This window comes from Diadema setosum, chromosome 22 (assembly GCF_964275005.1).
Source record: "Diadema setosum chromosome 22, eeDiaSeto1, whole genome shotgun sequence".
NCBI classification, from domain to species: Eukaryota; Metazoa; Echinodermata; class Echinoidea; order Diadematoida; family Diadematidae; genus Diadema; species Diadema setosum.
In genome coordinates, this window is record NC_092706.1 from 30830314 (window position 1) to 30854328 (window position 24015).

The window sequence follows — 24015 nt, forward strand, 5'->3', positions numbered from 1 at the left end:
TTGTGGTGCTTTTAAGGCAAAAAAAAAAATTATCTTTTGTTGTGATTGCTGAGAATGTATGGCCTCATTTTTTACCTTTTTTGCAGTTATTTTTGCCAGTACATTATTGTATGACCAATTACAAACGAGCGTATGCTCCTTGAAGAATATTCAAGCTGTTCTCACCCAGTTTTCGAAGAAAAAAAAAGACAACAACAAAAATCTTCCGATACTCAGGTGACCGAGACATCCCTGGGTCTCTCCTTAATGTCAAGTGACACACATTAGTTGATTGCTAGTACACAGCAAAACACAACAAAACTTGATTAAAATTGTTCTGCGATTATATCGCATACTCTATGTCGTGTTTATGCATTTGCATGACACAGTACATAATGAGTGAAACAACATTATGTTACATCACGTTTTGTGGTTCTTACTGTTTGATTTATTCAGGCGCATTATTTCTTTATTTTTTTCATGCGTTTGAAAAAGCCGAAGGATATATATATATATATATATATATATATATACATATATATATACATATATATATATAATATATAATATATGTGTGTATATATATATATATATATATATATATATATATGTACAGGGTGGCAAAGAAAGAACGGAACACCTGAGATCCTTAATTCAGCAACATTGTTGCAAATATGTCATTATTTTGCATACTGTTAGAAAGACCATTTTTTTTCCCAATAGTATGACACCAAGTTCTTTAATTTTGGTTAAAGCGTTATGATTTTATATTATCAGGCGTCTTATCAGGCACAATCTTCCCAGGGAAAGATTCTTCACCCGAGGCTTCCCCGAGGCTACCCTGCGTTTTGTGGCCTGTTAAGACGGGGTATAAGTGCCCAACAGGTCGTCCCATTCACAATGATAACGGACAATGGTAATCACACCGTCCGCCCACATTCCACACATTGTGAAAGCTACTGGTTCTATGGCAAGCCGAATTCTCGCTGATTTCGGTATCGCTGAGAGTGCAAATTGATCACATTTTGAAAATTGGACCTAAAATCATGATGCATTAACCAAAATAAAGATTTTGGAGTCATTTTATTGGAAAAAGAATGGTCTTTCCAACAGTGTGCAAAATAATGACATATTCACAATTATATTGCTGAAATTAAAGATATTGGGTGTTCCGTTCTTTCTGGGCCACCATATATATATATATATATATATATATAATATATATATATATGTATATATATATATATAAACCCTTCAAAAAAGTTTGGAAATCTGACTTCAGTTGTAAATTTATCCAGCTTGTAAGCACTATACAATACATGCTTGATATAAATGGAAGAGTATTAAATTCTCTTTAAAATAATATCCTACTCATTATGATTATGCTATCAAGTAAAGAACTGTACTCAAAAGTGTCTGATAAGGTGTGCAGAGAAAAGTTGCAAAATGAACAAGAACTGTCCTTTTGAAGGAGAATGGTCGTGAAGAGTACATACAGAACATGTTCTTTTGTGTTATGTCTTTTGTTTTTAACTGGTCAGCCATGAAGGCAAATTTCAATAGGAATCTTAAATTCACATTCAAGTTTTCAGTGGTGCCATGCCAGGCAATTGTGATAGCTCATCAAGTTTTGTGGTTGTACATCATGCCACGTGGAAGCAATGTTCAAAAACCCCTGCATATATAGGGCAAATTGAAGCCGAGATGCTTCAAAAAGATGACAACGCAAAACCACACAGAGCGAGACATGTGCGCAACTTTCTCCAGAGAGAGAGAGAGCATCATTAGAAATGGACTGGCCTTCATGCAGCCCAACGCCGTAAATCCATACTGAGGAGTGGGGGGGGGGGGGGGGGATGGTCACCATCACCACGATTACAAGCCCATAACCGGACCGGCGCAGCCTTTTTTTTTTTTTTTGGGGGGGGGGGGTGGGGGGGAGAAGCTTTGTGCCCCCCTCCCCCCCTACACACACACGCTTTACAGGGATCGGATGCCCCACTCTTTTGCATGAAATATAAAGTGGGAAAAAATTGGCAGCAACAACATAAAGGCTTTTTGTTCTTGTTGCTTTTTTTTTTGCTTGTCAGACGACTTTCGGCGGAAAATCAGACCTTAAAAGTATGAAAACATTTTTTTCTTTTTGGGAAATATCTGTGAGAGGGAGCGGAACGACCGAACGGGGGAAGGGTGTGTAGGGGGGGGGGGGGGAGGGTATCCTTCTCCCACACGAGGAAGATTTTGCATTTTCAGACCTGAAATTCAGCGATCTGGTGCTCACTTGTGGTGAAAATTTTGTTTTCTTTTCTTTAAAAAAACACTAAGAAAATGAAATATTCACAATATATTATTGAATTACAAAATCGTGGTATTTCAGCTCTTGCTGTGCGACATCACTGTGAAGGCTTACTAAATAATGGGGCCTATCATCGGCGTAGGCAGGATTTGATCTTAGGAGGAGCGGTTATGTGAGGGAACGAATCAAGCGCGGGGGGAGGGTATGGTAGGGGGGTTTTCCCCTCCTACGGTGAAATCTCTTTGCGTTGAAAATTTTGACATTTTTCAGTCCAAAAACTGCCGTTTGTAGCTATATTCTTCGCTTTGGAAATTTAAGGGGGGCACACCAGGCGCAACTGCTGTCAATCACTGGCAGCAACATCACGAGAATGGCATAGCGATTAAATGCGAGCGAGTGGAGCGAGCGAGCATGAAAATTTTAACATTTTACAGTCTAAAAACTGCCGTTTGTAGCTATACTTTTTCACTTTGGAAATTAAGGGGGGCCGCATCAGGCGCAACTGCTGGCAATTACTGGCAGCAACCTCAGGAGAATGGCATAGCAGTTAGATGCGAGCGAGCGGGGCGAGCGAGCTTGAAAATGTTGACATTTTACAGTCCAAAGACTGCCGTTTGTGGCTGTATTTTTTTCGCTTTTGATGGGGGCACACCGGGCGCAACTGCCGGCAATCGGGCAGCAACATCAGAATGGCATAACGATTAAATGCGAGCGAGCGAAGCGAGTGAGCTTGAAAATTTTGATATTTTACAGTCCCACATGTCCTTTGTGGCTGTACTAGTAATTTTTCGCTTTGGAAATTAAGGGGGGGGGGGGGCGCACCGGGCGAAAACTGCTGGCAATTACTGGCAGCAACATCAGGAGAATGGCATAATGATTAAATGCGAGCGAGCGAAGCGAATGAGCTTGAAAATGTTGACATTTTCCAGTCCCAAAAACTGTCGTTTGTGGCTGTATTTTTTCGCTTTGGAAATTAAGGGGGCGCACCGGGCAAAAACTGTTGGCAATTACTGGCAGCAACATCAGGAGAATGGCATAATGATTAAATGCGAGCGAGCGAAGCGAGCGAGCTTCAAATTTTGACATTTGACAGTCCCAAAACTGCCGTTTGTAGCTATATTTTCGCTTTGGAAATTAAGGGGGGCGCACCGGGTGCACCTGCTGTCAATCACTGGCAGCAACATCAGGAGAATGGAATAGCGGTTAAATGCGAGCGAGTGGAGCGAGCGAGCTTTAAAATTTTAAAATTTTACAGTCCCCAAACTGCCGTTTGTAGCTATATTTTTCGCTTTGGAAATTAAGGGGGGCGCACCTGCTCACAATCACTGGCAGCAACATCAAGAGAATGGCATAGCGATTAAATGCGAGCGAGCGGAGCGAGCGAGCTTTAAAATTTTAACATTTTACACTCCAAAAACTTTTTTGAAATTTGAACATTTTACACTCCAAAAACTGCCGTTTGTAGCTATATTTTTCGCTTTTGTTTGTCCCACTTTTATTTGAGAACCATCCCCCCCCCATCGACGCCTCTATACATATTAGGTTGCTTTTGTTAAGTGAAAGATCTGCTGCACACTCTTTGATAAATTAGGGAATATACGTCTATGTCAAAAGTGTACAAAGTTTATCCCTTATCCTGTATAGCGGACCTTTTGCATGTTCATGATTGCAATACAACGATCTGGTGCATAGTTCTGGCGATATTTGGACAATTTTCCATTAAGAAAGTTCGAGATTTGTCCTCATCTCGGGAATTGCTTGGGGGATAAATGATTTGTCTGTCTTAACACTTCCTTTGGGGCGGGGCAAATGCCCCTTTGCCCCACATATAGATTCGACGTCCCTGATCTTCCCTTGGTATGCCCATAGATGTATCCTGACTGAGTCATCAGTCACTGTCGTTTCTCAGGAATGATTCAGGAAATGGAGGGGGTTCAATTATGGCGATAAAGTTGTTGTTATTGTTTGTTTGTATGTTTTCGTACATATTTTGCAGATGGTCCCCAGTTACTCGCGTCATAGCATGTTTATATGTAGACCTATATCATTTGACGTTGTCAACGCCTGAGCCATACCTTACAGTGTATGTCGATGTTACTTTCTTCGCGAGCGAGCGAAGCGAGCGAGCGCTTGAGAAAAGTATACATTTTCCTACAAGATAGAATGCTGTTCAGCTCTGTTACCTGTCTGAAGGCCGGCGTACAAACGTCATGCAATATGCCAAAATTGATACAATCACATTTCTGCTTCCTCCATTTTTTCCCCTAAAAATTCAGGGGGGGGGGGGGGGATGATTGTACAGGCCATCCCCCCCTCCTCCATTTCAGGGGGGATATATCCCCCCCATCCCCCCCCCCGGGATTTACGCCCATGATGCAGCCCCGACCTCAACCTCATACAGCATTTGTGGGATCAACTCGAGCTGTGGGGAAGAGGGTTACAAATGCAACGACATAGGCAGGACTCCGTCAGATACTGGTTGACGCTAATCAACAGCATGAGGACACGGTGCCAGGCGGTGGTGCAAGCACTTGGCTCGTCCACTAGATGCTGAGCCCCGATCATGTTCATTGTTAATATAAAGACAAAGTAACCATAAAGTAAACACAAAATAACGACAAAATGAAGACAAAATAAAGATGAAACTCCAATAAAATTAAGACCATGTCATTTTACCTCTTTATGTCTTTGTTGCGCTTAATGTGGCGAGGTTCTGTGAGATGAAATGGTTTGAACCATGATCGTTTGTGTGTGTGTGTGTGTGTGTGTGTGAGTGTATGTGAGTGTGTACGTAATGTTGTGTTTGTGTGTGTGTTTATCTCTTTGGTTGAAGGCATACATACATGTTTCACTCCATAAAAATGCTGATGTTGCAGTAAATGAACACCAAAGAAAATGGGGAACTCACTCATCACAAGGAAACTGCATTTCAGACGTCAAAAATTGGGCCATTTTGCAACTTTTCAATTCTGACTTTACCTCATATTTGTAAGCACTGCACCTCCATATATACGATAATCATAATAAGTATGACATCATTTTAAAGAGAATTAAACAATTTTTATGTGGTACTAAGCACAAATATACAACTTCTAAGGAGAGATGAGAAATGATTGATTAAACTCAGATTTCCAAACTTTTTTGAAGGGTTTATATATATACCGGGTGTCCAAAAAAAAAAAAAGAGGAACGGTGGATTTTCAGTACCTTTCGTTCTAAAAGTGATATATTTTTTGACATCAGTAGAAACAGCATCTTCCGCAGAAGACAATGATACCAAAATCATTAAATTTTGTTAAGCACTTTTTTTTCTACGCTTATTTCTGTGAATGCAGTCATTTTCAAATTTCGCCGGATTTTTGCGACCTATGAGATAATAATTTTGGCGCGACACGTTATCCACACGGTTACATACATAATATTGTGTAAGCTCGGTGATCCATGTCAACAAAAGATACAGCTTTCACATTGGGCGCGGGCCAGTAAAAAACAGTGTGTGTGTGTGTGTGTGTGTGTGTGTGTGCACGCCCAATGTGGAAGCTGTGTCTTTTATAACATATCACTTTTAGAACGCAGGGTACTGAAAATCCACCGTTCCGCTTTTTTGGGGGACACCCGGTATATATATATATATATATATATATATATATATATATATATATATAGTATACTTTTTTAAGGGGGGAGGGGGGCTTTTTTAATGGTGAAAATCCAACATATCTTTATTAATCGTCATCGAGTCTAACAGCTGTGTAAAAATCTGTTCGACGGCTTTCCGAGGAAATTTTTAAGTCAGCATCGTGATCTACAACAGCCTCGGTGACAGTTGAGTGATCGTGCATTGTAGCAAGTTCCAATGATGGAAAGCCGGTACCATCAGCGATGTTTATGAAGTCATCCTTGAAAAAAAAAAGCAAAACAACAAGTTTATTTGAGCCAAAAAAAAGAAACACTAAAAAACAAAAAACAGAAACAAACAAAAACAAAACATGCTGTTATTGCTAATAAACATCGGTACGTACATTTGGTGTATTTAGAACTATAATTATCTAAACAATGTTGTTCCCTAATTCTGTTAGAGTTTCACAAACCTTAGTCAAGTTAGTACGTGAAAACCGATATCTAAAAACACAGCATGAAAGCTTAAGTTTCATTTTGTTTTATTTCTCCACTCGTAGGACGGGTATCAATGTGACGAACCGTAAAAGTAAATACGATAAACAAGAGTAGTCATAAGAAATAGATAAATACATATACATGGTGGCCCAAAACGAACGGAACACCTAAGACCTTTAATTTCACAAATTTTGTTGGAAATATGTCATTGTTTTGCATACTATTGGAAAGGTCATTCTTTTTTCCAATAGAATGACACCAAGTTTTTTAATTTTGGTTCATGCGTTATGATTTTAGGACCATTTTTGTCAACCCTTGCAATTTTCAAAATGTGATCATTTTGCACTCAGAGATACCGAAACCAGCGGCAATTCGGCTTGCCATAGAACCAGTAGCGTTCACAATGTGTGGAATGTGAGGCGGACGGTGTGATTGTCATTGTGAATGAGACGACCTGTTGGGCTCACTGAGATGCTAAATTTAGCTGGAAAATAGAGAGGTGTTTTTTTTTTTTTTTTTTTTTTTTTTTTTTTTTTTTCAAAAGGCATGATTAGCAGTGACTTAAGTTCATGAGTGGTATTATCAAGCCCGTACTATGAATTAAGTGTTAGGAACCTGGGACAAAGACGAACACAGGGCAAAGTGAAACACTCCCATTATATCTATGTATATTCAGTCTTGAATTTAAAGCTCATGCACCAAGAACGCTCTAGGGAGTCTACATCTTTTAGTGTCAGAACCGTTCAAATAAATGAATGTATGCGTGTTTTTAGGGAAAATGTCAGTTTTTCATACCTCAAAACCAATAATTGGTAGTTGCATATCTTATGCCAAATTATCGTGCTTATCTGAAATATCTCGAGAACCACTTGTTTAAGCTTCCATGAATCTTGGTATCAGGGCTAGCAGACATTGGCCGACGTCACAGTGATGCATGTTCGAAAAATTATACATGGTTGGGGCAAAGTGGACGGGGCAAGGTGGAACATGTCAACTAATGGGCTTGTGGGTAAAATAAATTTTGGTACGTTTCCACGCACGCGGCATGCCTTGCTGCAGCTATATGCCCTCCTCTAGTTGCTGGATTGAATCGGTACCAGAATCTGATCTCGAGTCCGTGTCTGTATCACTATTCTGAGGTTGGTCATGTGACATAACAGTTCACGAAAATTGCATACAATTTCTTGAAATATATTACAAATTATGTTTTCCAATTACAACTTTAGAAAATGCTTAAAATTCTCTAGTGGAAAAATCACAAGTACAAAAGGTTATTGTCGGGCCTAGATACTCTTTAATTTCAAAACTGTGTAAGAATGTTTTGAGGAAACAGGATATTCAAAACTATACAAGAATTTACAAGGCTATAAGTACAGCAATTTAACAAGAAGTATATGGGTTTTTACGTATTGAAGGCAACCTATAGGAAAAGTTTTTCATGTTGCCCCGTTTCACATTCCAATTTGCCCCTATAGTCTGGGGCAAAATGGAATTTTCATACTTTTTCAAATTCACAGTAACTGATAAAACTGATAATTTGAAAACAAATTTTACTATCATTAGTTAGCGGTTTTAGTCCTAAGGTAATAGTGTAAACCAAAAATCTTGCTTTACTCTGCTTTGAATTCCCGCTTTGGCTGGACAAAGAATTTTTGGTCCACTTTGCCCCTGGTTCCCCTATATTGGTGAATACAGTGAGAACTGAGAATATTGCTGTGTCGGTTAATGATTAAATTTATTTATGATCTTCATTATGCTTGCTTTTTTGTAGTTTTTAGCCATCTGAACGTAATTATACAGGTCAGACAGCTCAGATTCGGATTTTTTAACTCTTTATGTAACACGTTGCACCCTCGACGGCGTGCCAACTTCGAATATTTTGCTCAAACGCACAAACCCGCCTAATGCGATCGATAAATCGCCAAAAGTCACAGAACTATGAAAGCGTTTGTCGCGATTTCATTCCTCTCACATATAGCTTGCATTTCATGTAATGATTGCACAGATAGCAATATTCCCTAATGGATTTGCGTGTAAATTCTAATTTTCTGTCTCTGTTTTGTATGCAAAAGTTGTACATTGACAGTATTGTATAGCTACTGGTCATTGGAAAGAAAACAAATCATAGATTCGGCATACAATGTAACGTCAAACTAAAGTCTGGCATTTTCCCTATGACTTTCCTCACCACATATCCAGGTTTTAGCAGAAATGTATAAAAGTTACATACAGTGTACAGTGGCGGATCTACATGGGGGGGGGGGGGTTCCTTGGGTTTAACCCCCTACCCTTCCCCCGCCCCCCCCCCCTCTTGGACTGCCAAGTGAAAATTTAATGTGCATAGGAAAACGCCATCATAACATGTCCAGAGTCAATAACTTATTAAGTTAATAACCAAACACATGATAATTCTGGATATAACTGTGTATTAAAACGTTCCTTGATCTAAAAAGACGTTCTCATGGACTGTTTTCTATGGTCTCCATTGCGTTAGTAGATGCCAGGAAACATAACTTACGGGGGTTCAAATAGAAAAAAAAAAATGGCGTGCCGCTACGCGCTGCGCACAGACATCGCCGCTTCTGCTCTGCATTGTGGTTGGTTCAAACTCAGGGACCGCGGAGTAGAGCATACAAGTGTGCTTAAAATCGCGAGGTGGCAACCCTAAAAATGAAAAATCTCCCTACTGGTTTCGGTATCTGTGAGTGCGCAAAATGTTCACATTTTGATAAATGCATGGGTTGACAAAAATTGTTCTAAAATCATAACGCATTAGTCAAAATTAAAGAACTTTGTATCATGTTATTGGAGAAAGAATGGTCTTTCTAATAGTATGCAAAATAATGACATATTTGCAACAATATTGTCGAAATTAAAGATCTTAGGTGTCCCGTTCTTTCTGGGCCACCTGTACAGTATACGTATGTGATGCCGTGGTTTATCTAAAGGCCGTGTCACACCAAAGCGCGGGCTTGTGGCGAGGAGGTAGTTTCCAGTACGTAGCAGATTTTCAGCGGGCGAACAAGAATGTTTGCAATTTTCATTCATGCCTTGTCATACCGTACGGGGGAACTTCTGCGGCTTGACTTGCGGGGAAACAAATATACTCCAAGGAGTTCTCCGCAGTTGGTCCGCACCTGACAGTATTTAGCGCGTAGTTGCCCGGAGGTGTTCACGCAAGTCCGATTTAACCGCAGCCAAGTTTTGAGCACGACCAAAACTTTTTCCAGGTGAGTCGCGGGAATGCCCGTAGAGGTCCACGCAGAACGCCAGTAGGAGACCCTTAGCGGCAGTACTTCCCAGGCAATTCCCACGCAGGTACTTCGCAGTCCCGTATGCAGCCAAGATAATGAAATTCTGTGAGATTTCAGCCATTCCATTAGAGGAATTCCTTCACTAAGTTGTCAGCCCCCACGCGACTGGTACAAAGTTCACACAGTATACTCGCAAGTATAACGCGTCCAGCAAGTAAGACACATGCGTTGACCCGCACAAATCCTTTTCCGCCTTCAGGAATGTCCGGTATGCTAGAAAATCCCTACACGTAAGAAGCCAGAGTAGCTTGCCCGGAAAGGTGTGACAGGGCCTAAACACGGTTGCGGGTAAAAAAATATGCGTGCGCACCTCCGGGCGACTTCTTTTGAGATAGATGCTAGGTACTGTCATGTGCGGATATCTACGGGACCTCCGGGTAGTCAAAATTGTTCTTTGCAAGTCGCACGCAAGGCTGGTGTGACACGGCCTTTAAGGAATACAAGTGGAAGAGAACGTTATCAATCAGAAGTTCGCTTGACATGGATAATGACATCTTGGCGTTATGGTTTATTACACACCTCTTTTATGTTTTAATGAGGGAGCATGCATTAAACATACACACAGATGTATTAAAACGTGAGCTTCTAAGTAATTTGTAAGTAACTTCTAAGTAGTTTGTACATAAAATTTCTATTGTTTTCGTTCAAATGCAAGTATGCCCGATGTTAAAATCATGGTATAAGTTATTCAACCAGGAATAACATCATGTGTCAGACTTCAATTACAGAAACATTACATTTTCGTCTCTTTTTTTTTTGTGCACGATCAATGGAAAATTGTTAGGTTTTGACTTGGTTTGTTCACTCATTTGCACATTAACTCTTTATGTGCCACGTTCGCACGTCCGGCTCAGTCGAAGGCGTGCCAACTTCGCATATTCTGCTCAACAAACAAAGCCGCCAAAATCTATCGATGAATTGCTAATCCCGCGGTACAATCAAAGCGTTTCTCGCGCTTTTGTTCCTGTCACATACGGCTTGCATTCTATGTGGTGATTGACTATCAAGCGGTGTTCCCAACTAGATTTGCGTGTACATTCTAAGTTTATGTCACTATTTCATGTGCAAAAGACATGCCTTTAAAGTAATGTAGAAACTGGTAATTTAAAGAAAAATTGAAAATAGAATTGTTATACATTGTATATGGAAGCAAAATTTGGCATTCCTCTTTAACTTTGCTCACTGTTATATCCAGCTTAACAGACATTTTTAGAAGTTATACAAATTGGAAAAACAGAATTCTTTCTCAAAGCATGACTACCTTCGTGTCTCAGAATAACGTGGCACACAGGGGGTTTCCACCATGGCACATAAAGAGTTAATATAAACTGAAAAAGAACTGCTCTGTAGAAATTTGCAAAGCTTCAAAATGTGATAACTTTCTCATTTTTTAAAAATCAGATCTCAGTCAAATTTTTACCGTTGAATTCGTAAGATTTGACTTTTTTATCAGACTTACTTGGACTGGATTTCCCCTTTAAAGTATTTCAGTACTCTAGGACAATGGGGTATTGTCTCGCCAACTCTAAACCATCCAGTGCGTTATTATGCATTAAACTCCTTTTCGATATCGCCATCATACATCATTCTGTCACTATTGGATTCATAATTAAAACGATCGGCTTCATAAGCTCGGATGCTATGATTTGTGAGTCGAGGAAATTGTAATATACATTTAACTGAACGACATCTTTTGTGACCCTGCACCTCAAAACAAACAAAAAGTCGCCAGACATGAATTTTTAGTTAAGACCATATTCTGAAAGAACAGACTTTAAGCTTTAAAATGATGTATAACTCAAATCAAATGGACTCTCCTAACCTATCTAAATAATGGAAAGAAAGCACAAACTCAGGAAAAGTGTGAACTGAGAAAAGAGGCTCTGAAGTACAGTGTCTATTCAAACGCTTAATCTTTACCAAACCGTGCTGGCTGTGCGATGAATGGGACAAAAAACAGGAAGTAAACCACCAGAGTAACAACAATGAAGGGATTGTCAGATTAAACTGAAATTGAGCACGCCTCATTAACACATTCTGTCCATAATTATTGCCAACTTTCAAAGCAGCAGCGTCATCGTTTCAAAAGTTATTAGAGTTGAAAGTGAAGAGTGTGGACAAGGTTTTTCAGAAATGAAAAAGGGATTCTAAAGACACACCTAATCACACTATTCTACCAAAAATGTTCGAGATAAACTGCTAAAAAAACACACTTTCCTTCCCGTTTTATGATACCAAATTTTAGCATAATGTAAAAGAAGACCCGCTCTTTCAGAAAGTATGAAAAAGTCAAGTTCGGCTAGGTTGACCCATTTCACTAATTTTCAGTCCTCACGCAAAATCAGTGTGTGCGACTTTATGTTCGTTTTGAGGTGCGCGGTCACATTTAATGCCACGATAACAGCGATAGGACATTACAGTTAATGCAGAGTAATAGGGCGACAACTAGCCAGTTGAAATACAGCTTTTTGAAAAGTGACTGAAACATGATTGTTTTCTTATTCATAAACATTCAGAACATCAAACCAAACGTTAACTTTGCTATTTCATCAGCAACCTTTTGTTCTCTGTAACTGGTGATGTAAACGATGTTGACGTACCATTTTCCGCCGCAAAATCCCTATTAGACCCCGTTTACAGTGCGGGGCTGAGACAAGCCGCAACCGAACACAGCCTCAATTGCGAGGCCGAGCCCCGCAATTTTGTCCGTTTACACTGCCGGGCTCGGCCGCGCTTTTGATTCAAGCTTTTCAATATTTTGTCGAAGTGGCGCTCTGCTTGTAAACAAACGCAATTTGGTATTGTCTGGTTTTCAGACCCTTTGCCAACTGAATTCCGTGGCGACGAAGTCGCCGTTCGGGCAAAGGCCTTTGCCGAAGGAAAAAAATCCTTGGTAGGACAAAACCACCTTAAACTATACTAATATCCTGAATAGCGAAATAGTACATGCAGAGGGTTTGGAAACCAGACTAAAATTGGCCGCGCACTTGGCTTAGTTTGCGTTTACACTGAGAAAAGGCCGAGACCACCTCCAGAGCGTGGCCAAATGCGAGGCCATTTTTGGCCTCGCACTTGGCATTTTGCGCGTTTTCACTGAAATGAACGTGGGCTCGGCCGCGGCCGAGCCTCGCACTGTAAACGGGGTCTTAGTTGCAGTTCTGAAATTCTCATTGTTCGTGATCTTTACCCAGAGGCCAGATGTATCTCAAGACATCTGCCTTTATCAGGTATTAAGCAACAGGTGGGAAAATCAAACAAAGCAAAAGATTTAAAGATGCTTAAGAAGGTTATCAAATGCATACCTGTTTGGTCGTGCTTTCATGCTTATCACTGAGCAACTGGGTTAATGGTTTCTCATTGATGGTGATGCCCTCAATGAGCTGTATGTAGAAGATTGTAAAAACAACAACAAAAATACAATTTTACGAGTATTCTATTATGTATAAACAGCATTTCTTGATAAGTTAATGTCGAAATAATAGAATTTCGTTCTTTCCTTTCGCTCTCTCTATCACACATATTCTCTGGAATGAAATTTTTGAGCAAAAGGATATCATGTGTTTACTATATGTCTAGTCTAGTAGACGGTCATATTATACCATGGCGAGTAAAAAAGGGCTTGGACATGGATCAAGCTTTATTCTCATCGTGGCCGACTGCATGCAGTTTTTGATGATAATGACAGAGTGATGAATATTGATGAGTAGTCAATAATGTAATGGGAATGAATGACATCACTAAGGCATCACTGCTATTCAACCTCAAATTTCACATTCATTTCAAGTTTGTTTGTTTGTTTTAACAAGATAAGACTTGGTTAAGTAGCCAAGTGAGCAGCTTAATCAGGTCAGCTGACGAAGAAAGGGTATACATGTTTTATGTCATGTATGTGATAATAGCAGTGGGGCAGATAAGTGAAAAATATGCTCACATCTTGAAATTTTGCATAAAGGGGTATTTGGAGGCTCTGATATGAAAAAAAAAAGAATGCCGGATCCAAGAGATCTGGCCGCGGGGTTGGCCGCCATTTTGAATTCCAATATGGCCGCCGTCAAAGATCCCTATCTTCAGTTCTGAATGACCTAAGCCACTGCAATTTGATACATAAAAGGATGGTGATATGATGACTTCAATAACAGACTTATTAGATATGCCTGACAAGCTGCACGGCAGCCAATTTGAATTTTCCTACATAGTTGCCATGTTTGAGTGTTGAAAATCTCTATCTCGGGTTTGTAAATTAGGCTACTTGATTGAGCGCGCGTTTGAAACTGATTGAGTGCGCGCTGCTGTAGTTACATTATGATGTCAGTGAAAGGTGCATTCTGCTTCACTTTTGCTGCACTTTTTGGCATGCCCATGAATGTTAGTCATAGTGTTTGTCTTCGCAGCCATATCAAAATTCAAAATAGCGGGCATTACGTGTGTCAGACACATAACATTAGTCTATTTTTTTTTTTAATCAGTATGTTAACATACTTGTTTGCACCTAATTCCAGCGTCACTCACCACTTAGAACTCGAGAAGGGATTTTGAATATTTCATCGAGGTGGCCATATTGAAATTCAAAATGGCGGCCATTCGATGTTCGTCAGACACTTCAAATTAATCTGTCATCAAATTTAACATGCAAACGCTTTTGAATACCAAATTTTTGTGCCACAGGTCATTCAGAACTGAAGATACGGATCTTTAAATTTGTTTTGTGATGGCGGCCATATTGGAATTGAAAAAAAATGCGGCTGTCCCCGTGTTCAGATCTCTTGGATCCGGCATTTTTTAAAATCAGCGCCCCAAAATACTCCTACATGCAAAATTTCATACTTTCCGCCGGATGTGAGCATCTCGACCAATTTTTGCTACATACCTGCCCCACTATAGAGGCAGTTCTCGATTTTTTTTTTAAATTCATGTTCCATATTCCACATTTTATACAAGTTTTATATTCCATTGGATTTTGAAAAAGAAATGTTTAAACACAATGGTCAGTATGAACCAATATTGCACAAATATAATAAGACGTATAATTGACGTGTAAGGAACCCACCAAAAAGCAAAGCTTGTAGAGTGTGGGTTCCAAAAATATAATATGTGATCCTGCACCAGAGCCTCAAAACAAACTTTAGTTAAGACCATATTCTAAAAGAGCAAAATGATGTATAACTCAAATCAAATGGACTCTCCTAACCTATCTAAATATTGGAAAGAAAGCACAAACTCAGGAAAAGTGTGAACTGAGAAAAGAGGCTCTGAAGTACAGTGTCTATTCAAGCGCTTAATCTTTAGCAAACCGTGCTGGCTGGGCGATGAATGGGACAAAAAACAGGAAGTAAACCAACAGAGTAACAACAATGAAGGGAATATCAAATTAAACTGAAATTAAGCATGCCTCATTAACACATTCTGTCCATAATTAATGCCAGCTTTCAAAGCAGAAGCTCTATCCTTTCAAAAGTTATTAGAGTTGAAAGTGAAGAGTGTGGACAAGGTTTTTCAGAAATGAAAAAGGGACTATAAAGACACACATAATCACACCTATTCTACCAAAAATGTTTGAGATAAACTCTTAAAAAGAAAACCACACTTTCCTGCCCGTTTTATGATACCAAATTTCAGTATAATGTAAAAGAAGACCCACTCTTTCAGAAAATATGAAAAAGTCAAGTTCGGCGAGGTTGACTCATTTCACTTCTTTTCAGTCCTCACGCAAAATCAGTGTGTGCGACTTTATGTTCGTTTTGAGGTGCACGGTCACATATAGGCTTTTAGTACAGTATATCAATGTAAAAAATGACGTAACATGCAAAAATACAAGATGTCGAGAATATCATAAAGTTTACGGAATGTACAAGGTATTGTATGATGTTTATGATTGAACTTATGGTATCAATGTTAAGAAAGTAGCAAGTTGATCAAACTAATGAAGTCATCCGAGCCAGGCATCATTTGAGTATGCAGAAATGTGTAAAGTGATTACGGCAAAATAATTAAACGTAGGATTTTATAAAATTGGTTTTAAGATTTTGCTTAAAAATACTTTGAGAACTTGATTGTAACCGAACCTAATCTAACTCATTCCAAAAAGAAGGGCCGGTCGATGTAATTGTCTTAAGGGCTAAAACTGTACGAACAGGGAAAAAAATGATAGGATTCACTGTGTCTTGTAGGGTAAGTATGGATATCACTGTTTTTAACAAAAATTGAGGAAAATATACAAGGAAGATCACCAGTATTCAACTTATACATAAGAATTCCAATATGATACATATACAAATCAGAAATTATAAACAATTTACTTGAAACAAACAATTCATTAGTGTGATCAAAAAAATGTGCAGGATGATAATCCGCAAGGCCTTTTTCTGAATCAAAAATAACGAATCGATTTTAGTCTTTGATCAATTCCCCCAGGCTAATATATATTCCGTAATTCAAGTAAGGTAAGGTAATGTAGAGTTCATGATAATCTTTTGTTTTTCAAATGTGCAAACCCTTTTAGACTGTTTATTAATGGCATAAATAAATTTGGGTGTTTTTTATTTTTTTAGCTTCTGTATATCAGTACATTAGATTTGTTCTTTGATATTGTCTTAATGCCTTTTTAGTCTGTATATGAATGAGTTATTTGTAATCGGAAAATTGAGTTTAACCGATCTGTCATTTTGCTTGTAGAAGTATAAAGAATAATTTTGATCATATCTACCCATTTTACAAACTTTCAGACACAGGTTTTCACTCATTGATGTATCAGAAACTTGGCTTAAGCAACAAGAATAAAATCTTGCCTACTACCAAATGATATATTTGAAGTGTTTGTTCGCAAAAACCGATAAGTCCATATTTTCCAAATGGAGATATTTGAAATTAAAGGTCAAGAAAAAAAGAGAATAATAAGAAAATGTTTTCTTCTTTTGATCATAACTTCAAAAATTGTACCTTTATATGTAGTGACCAATTTATCTTTCAAAAGGTATTATTTTGTACTTTATGACAGAGTTCGTACTTCAAAATCTTCAAAAATGGACTTATCGGTTTTTGCGTAAAAAAACTCTTCATTTATAGATAATAGACGTAATGATAAACGTGGTGGAGGGGTGGGTTTTTATATATGTAGTGAGTTAAAATTTGAACGAAGACAAGATTTGGAATTATTTGATGAAAAAATAAAAATAGTTTTTATTGAGATATGCTGTCATAATGAAAATATTATTGTAATGGTTGTATATAGGCCACCTGCTGCATCTATTTCCCAGTTTCTGAATGCCTTAGAATTGCCTTTTCACAAAATTATGAGGGAAAAGAAAAATTGCTGTGTGGCTGGTGATTTCAACATTAATTTACTTTTATCTAGGTCGTCTTCTGATTCATTTATTGATATGTTTTCATCATATTCACTTTCTCTGGTAATTTCGAAACCCAATACAGAATAACAGCGGAGTCATCACCGTTCATCGAAAATATCTTTATTAATAAGTTTGAAAATATTTTTGTCTCTGGGATATTCACATGTGACATAAGTGATCATCTAACAATATTTGTAGTCATAAGATGCAATCATAAGAGTAATATAGATCACAACAGATTTCAACGTGTCTTTGATGACTCCTCCATACAGTATTTTTGTAATATGCTTCGAACTTCGAACTGGCATTGACTGGGAACACTTTGTAAAAGGAAATGGTGTGGATGATCCATTTGAAGCCTTTCTTGCCAAATATCTCTTGTTTTATAAAGAGTGTTTTCCATTGCAGAAGTGTGTACACAGATTGAAAAAGAAGGATTAACCATGGTTTAATAGGACACTACGGGAAATGTGTAAGAAGAAGTATTTATTGTATCGTAAGTATCTTAGGAATCGTAGTGTCATGAATGGACATAAATTTAAACAATATCGGAAAGTGGTAATTAAGGAAATACCTACATGTAAGAGGAAGCGTGAATATTATCATTGGAAATTTAACAGTGTGAGTGGGAACTTTAAGAGAACGTGGTCTACCATAATGATTTTATGAATAAACACAGACAGAGTAGTGATATAGATTTATTAAAAATTAATGGTTATCTTATTGATGATAAAGAGTCTGTCGCACAACATTTTAATGAATATTTTTGCACTATAGGTAGGAATATTATTTCTGATGTACATGATTCATTTTCATCTATTCATACTTACCTGCACAAAACTTATAGCCAATCCATGTTTTTCAAGCCTATTGCAACTGCTGAAATATTAACCATTGTAAATGATGTGAAAGTAAACAAAAGTACTGGTAATGATGATATTCATTTCAATGTATTTACGAAAGTAGTTTATTTTGTAATGGAACCTTCATGTGCAGTATCTAGTTCATCTTTGAAAAATGGTATATTCTGTATTCCCTCGACAGCTTAGAGTAACAAAGGTAATTCCAGTTTTTAAGAAGGGGGATAAACACCAGTTACAAACTTATAGACCTATATCGCTGCTGTAAATTTTCACCAAATTGTTTGAAAAATTAGTTTATGCTAGATTGATAACTTTCATTGATAACAATGATATTTCATGTCAGCAGTTTGGATTTCGACATGATTATTCAACATATATGGCATTACTCAAATAAATGAAAAAGCATCACATGCGTTTGAAAATCACGAAGGGTGGTTGGATCTTAACAAAAGGCATTTTAAATCAAAAATTAGTTGAATCAAGCAGGGAGGTGTGAGAGAGATCTCACACCTCCCTGAATCAAGTAACTGGAAATAAACTCACTTTTTGCGACTTTTCGCCAATTATCAATTGGCTTCTTCGGGCGAATGAAGCTCCCGATGATGGAATGGCCCTTAAATAGTGCGAGATTGTGCAGAGCGCACTGGACCTTGTTCAGCGCGCGAAAGACGGCCTTGGATTTTGCGAACGGCTCGGTCCCAAGCGTGCGATTAATTGAAACAGAGACCTCCTCTCTTGTTAAGTGTAGGTCATTCCACACGTTCCCAGATGGCTTCCTTGACGCCCCTCTCAAGCCACTTGAATTCTCTATCCAGAATAATCACTTCATTGGTGATAAAAGAGTGTTTGCTGGCGTTGATGTGTGTGTATACTGCTGAATCCGGGATGCTTTCTGAGTTGCTGGGTAGTCTGTGTTGGTTCATGCGGGCTTTCAGTGATTGTTGGGTCTCCCCTTCGTAGAAGTCATGGCAATCCTCCCGGGAACATCGGATGCCATAGACCATGTTTCTCTGCTTTTCTTTGGCGACTCGGTCCTTGACGTGAACTAATCTCTGCCTTAATGTGTTGTGGGGCTTGAAAGCGGTAGTGATGCCCTGTTTCTGAAACAGCCTTTTGATCTTGTCTGACAGATTATTACACGTACGGGATAGTGATGGTGACTTTCCGTCCCTGTTCACCGTGGGTTCTCCGTGAGTTCTTGCTTGGTTGTTTCGGGGTGTCAGCTTTAGAGAAGGCCCAGTCTAGGTATCCCCATCCAGCTAAGGCGTTTTTGATGTAGTCTTTTCTTTTTCAACCTCAGATGGACTGTGAATTATGGTGTCTACTCTGTGGAAGAGGGTCCTGATGACTGCAAGTTTGTGAATCATGAGGTGATGTCACTGGAAATTTACTATGGGTCGGTTTTCTGTACACTGTAGTGGAGAGGGTACCATCAGAATCGACGTGAACCTCAGCATCTAGGAATGGAAGATTTCCATCCTTGCATGTTTCTTGTGTAAAGGAAATGTGCGTGTCCAAGGAGTTGATGTGACTAAAGAAAGACACACTCTCTTCTTCATGGAGGATAACAAAAGTGTCATCCGCGTAACGGAGCCAGATACGTGGTTTGTGTCAAGAGTAGGTACTCAGTGCTGTGGTCTCAAACTCTTGCATGTAAATGTTAGCTACTATGGGAGAAACTGGTGAACCCATAGCACATCCATGTTGTTGTATGTAATGCTTGCCGTTGAAGGAGAAATAGTTTGTACTTCTAACGCTTCAACAATCTGATCTATAGAAAGTGAAGTACGATCCTTCCAGCTGTTATCCCAACTAAGACATGTCTTAACCACATTTACTGCAGTGATGAGGGAATCGATGTAAATAGAGCACTTTCATCATATGATACTAAGGTTTCATCATCCGCTAGTTTGAGGTGGGAAATCTTCTCAACGAAATCTTGGCTGTTTTTCACGTGGTGAGGTGACTTTCCTACTAATGGATTTAGAATGTTGGCAACGTGTTTGGCGAGGCTGTAAGTCACAGAGCCAATGCAGCTTACAATGGGTCTCACTGGAATTGGATCAGGTTTGTGTACCTTTGGCAAGCCATAAAATCCTGATACTGTAGGTTCTGTAGGTGTAGTCAGGAACTGTTATTGTCTATCGCTGAAACCAACCTTCCTTGTGGATCTTGTTTATGACACCAGTTACTTTCTTCCTATATCCACTGATAGGGGTTGTAACCTATGCTCTTACAGGTCTTCTTATCGTCCAACAAATCTAGACATTTGTAATTCAGAGTGACATAATAGGGTACTCACATCATGCCGTAACTCCTCTGCAGCATCAGGTTTGATGTTACCTAGTCGGATAGCAGACTCAGTAGCGGTAATCAGTTCCGATACGGGTAGTTGTGTAGGTGATGTCGCGAAATTTCATTTCCTAGGAGAGATTTTTCCTCATGTGATAATTCCCTAGATGACTGATTTCTCACCCAACTCGATGGGACGCTGGATGACACACATGTAGGCTTGCTACGTCTCCAGTTATGATCCAAATCCTCTCGCAATTCACATGTATCGCGGAGCTTCGTGAATTTTCCAATATGGCGCCGTTTGGTGAGCTCGTGTTGTGCCAACTGCGCATGTGTAGTGTAATCCTTGATTTGTCGGACTACCTCGGCTGGAAACTGCTCCCCTATCCTCTTTTCCAAATAATTTTGATGTGCTTTCCAATTTTCCAACTTGTGATTGATCTGTCTGACCCTTTCGTTGAGTAATTTCCTCTCTGCTTTCTTCAAGATGTTCAGCGCTTTATGACCTCGAACATTACTCTTTAGCTGAACGCTAGTGGGTATAATGTTGTCGTGTGGACAACGGAGGTTGAAGCGCAGTTGATTACGGAAATTCGCGATTTTCCTAGCCGTCTTTTCGCTGTTTCTGCACGATCTCACACATTCCTGACCGAATTCGTGTCGGATAGACTGATGTAAATTCTTCTCATTCATCAAGTCAAAGTACAAGATCAAAAATTAGTTGAATCAAGAAACTGGAAATAAACTCACTGTTGCGACGTTTCGCCAATTATCAATTGGCTTCTAAGAAGTACTTCGACTGGATGAATGAGAATAATTCACATCAAAAGGCATTTTGTTATATAAATTAGATCATATTATATGGGGTATCCATGACTAAGCGAAAAGGCTTTGGATATTCTTTTATTATAATCATGTCGTTAATATTCATGTCTGGAAATTTATTTTATCAGTTTTAATATTCTTCACTGAGTTATCCATATGCAATGCCACTCTTTGTTCTCCATCACCATATTATGTGGTACCTTACCATCCCAATAGTGAAAGGTATCTTTGATATCAGTGAGTACTTACACTGTAGGGATGTCAACTGACAACAAAGCTTGCCCAGTGCAGGGTGAATAAACCTCACTTGAATTTTGGCTCTCAGCCTCTCAAGTCATGTGTGCTGTGTCTCCTTTCTTTCGAACGTGAGAGTAAGTGTAAAACTGGACAATGTGACTATTTCAGTTTCTCCAGTACATTAAAATATTACCAAATTGGAATATAATGGAGTAAGAGGGAGTGCTCTGAATTGGTTTAAGAGTTACTTATCTGGTCGTTCACAATATTGTAAGTGATATAAAATCAGATTTGTGTTATGTGAAAACAGGCGTTCCACAAGGCTCTGTTCCGGTTCCCCCCCTTTTTTTTTGTTATTAGTCAATGATCTGCGTTTTGTAAGTCCTACTTTGTGTTCTGTATCACTTGCAGATGGTAAAAACTTATTTTTCTCAGACTTGGATGTTCATGAAGTAAATCACATGATTATCACAGAAATGAAGAAAGTATATTTTTTGGTTTGTTTGACCTTCAAAACAAAGCATAAGGTAATAGATGAAAATGTTTTACAAATAAATATAGGTAATGCTAAAATTTAACGAGTGAATAAAACTAAATTTCTTTGTGTGTTAAAAGCTGATGGCTTAACAGGGAAAGATCAAAATGATGTTTGCATCAAAATAAGCAGAATTGTAGGTGTTATGAGTTATTTGAAACATGCACTTCCTTTAAAAATTCTTTAAACCATATATCACACAATGATTTTCCCCCATTTCACATATTGTGCAATAGTGTGGGGTCACACTTCATTATACTTAGAAAACCGTGTGTTATTATTAGGGCCTACAAAAGCGCGTAATAAGAATATTCTGCGACGTAAGCCCTTTTGAGCACACTTCAACATTATAAAAAAATAAAAGTTAAAACATTTGATCAAATACTGCGATTACAAGGGGTTACATTAATGTTTTTAAAGGCGTTTTACCTGTAACCTTCCATAAGTCATTCATCCAAAAATAGTGCAGTTCATAGTTATAACACCAGATGTGCTAATAACATATGTTTACCTTTTTACCAATATAAGTTTTCAAAGACTAAAATTAGACTTACGTGCTGGAAAGAGTTACCTGCTATTACCAAAGAATTTCCTACACTCTTATTTTAAAAATTAATATAGAATGTTCTTAATCCAAAGTGCAGATGAATAATTTTTGGTATATGAGCCTTTTTTGTTTTGCTTTGTTGTCTTCGTTGTCTTTTGTGCGTATTTTGTCCTTTCTTATTTGCGATTTTGTGCATAATTTCTAATGGTATAGATTTACTCTTAAAATGTCTATCGTTGATTGCAAATTGTAGCCTCTTCATCTGTAAGGGAATCGGTCTTGATAAGTCCTACATGGACTTTTTTTTTGTTCCCACACTACCTAATCATATATTTTTCGAATTATTCCTTTTGTTTTCAATGTATATAAACGTAATGTGCAATATGTTACGTCCGTGTATTTGTGTTTTTTTTTTATTTTTAGAATGTGGAATAAATTGAATTGAATTGAACAGAAAAAAAAAAGAATAATCAGCATTAGCAAATCGTTAGCAATTCAATCTACATAATTCTAATTTACTTATAGTCACCTTTTGTGATTATTCTCAAACATGTCAAAAGAACTTAGTACTGTGTAAAGCAGTAGTTTGGCTCAGACGGTAGCGCGTCTTCCTAAAGATCAAAAGGACCAGCGTTCGGTATCTGAGTCTAACTGAAGAGTGATATGTGTAATCACGTCGTCCCCTCTGGTAACAGGCAAAACACTCTGTCCCTCGGATAGGACCTAAAATGGAGATCCCGAGTGTGAGAGAGCCACAATTTATGCACGTAAAAAAATCCCGCCCTATCCATTTATCATAATTTGTAGGCAGCCTATCTTATAAGCCAGTTCGGGGTTCCACTTGAGCATGAGCAGAAAAAGGTCATTTCTACCAGGAGAGCATGTCGGTTTTTAAATTCACTGAGATAAGTATATGTGATGTAATTGTTATTTCAAGTAAACCTTGTAGGTGGTACTTGCCATCACATCCACCTGACGGCAAAAGTGGTATTTGGCAATATTATTAGAAAATTATTGTCATTACATTTCAATGCAAAATAATGAAATGGATGTTTTCCAAAGTGTCAAATGATGGATCATTCTGGTCACCAGCTGGTCTACGCGAGTTCATCCCTTGTTTGAACATGACTGATGAATTCCATAAATTGCTACAGCACGCTTCTGTACATGAACTAACCCCAAACTGGCTTATTCTCCGGCGATAAGGCCGCACCCCCGCATTTGCGGATGGTAACGGCATAAGGAGACCAAGATATGACCCTTTTCACGTTTATGGAGAAAAATAGTGATGTCTCCTTATTATTTTAGCTCTATTGTAAATTTGGTATATGTTAAATGTTTTGTGATACAACTGAAATGTGATCATCAAATAGGACAACTCGATTTGTGTTAAATCACCGTTCCCAATGGTAAACTATACTTAAAACAAAAACACTTTTGACCTTAGTAAAATGAACAAGAGTAAGCCCTAATTTGCACTCTATATGGTACACAATGTCAAAAAGATGGGGGAAAATGCTGCGGCGGTACACAAGGTGTGTCTACTTAAGAATATACCTATAAGTATACAGGGAAAGATCCAGGAATTCCATAAAGAGGGGGCGCATTTACAAAACAAAAGAGGGTCGCACGCAACCCTCCGTCATTTTTCTTTATTTCTTTTGT

At 38.5% G+C, this 24015-nt stretch overlaps 1 protein-coding gene across 1 annotated transcript in view; it reads right to left on the minus strand.

The window, feature by feature from the left end:
* Window positions 1–6000: 6000 nt before the first annotated feature.
* The window catches only part of LOC140245560 (uncharacterized), a 38374-nt gene continuing 20359 nt past the window's right edge, over window positions 6001–24015 (minus strand). The window contains exons 5-6 of the mRNA XM_072325126.1: window positions 13008–13085; window positions 6001–6174 (exon numbers count right to left, since the gene is read on the minus strand). Coding sequence (XP_072181227.1) covers window positions 6001–6174; window positions 13008–13085 — 252 coding nt within the window. The remainder of the gene's footprint in view (window positions 6175–13007; window positions 13086–24015) is intronic.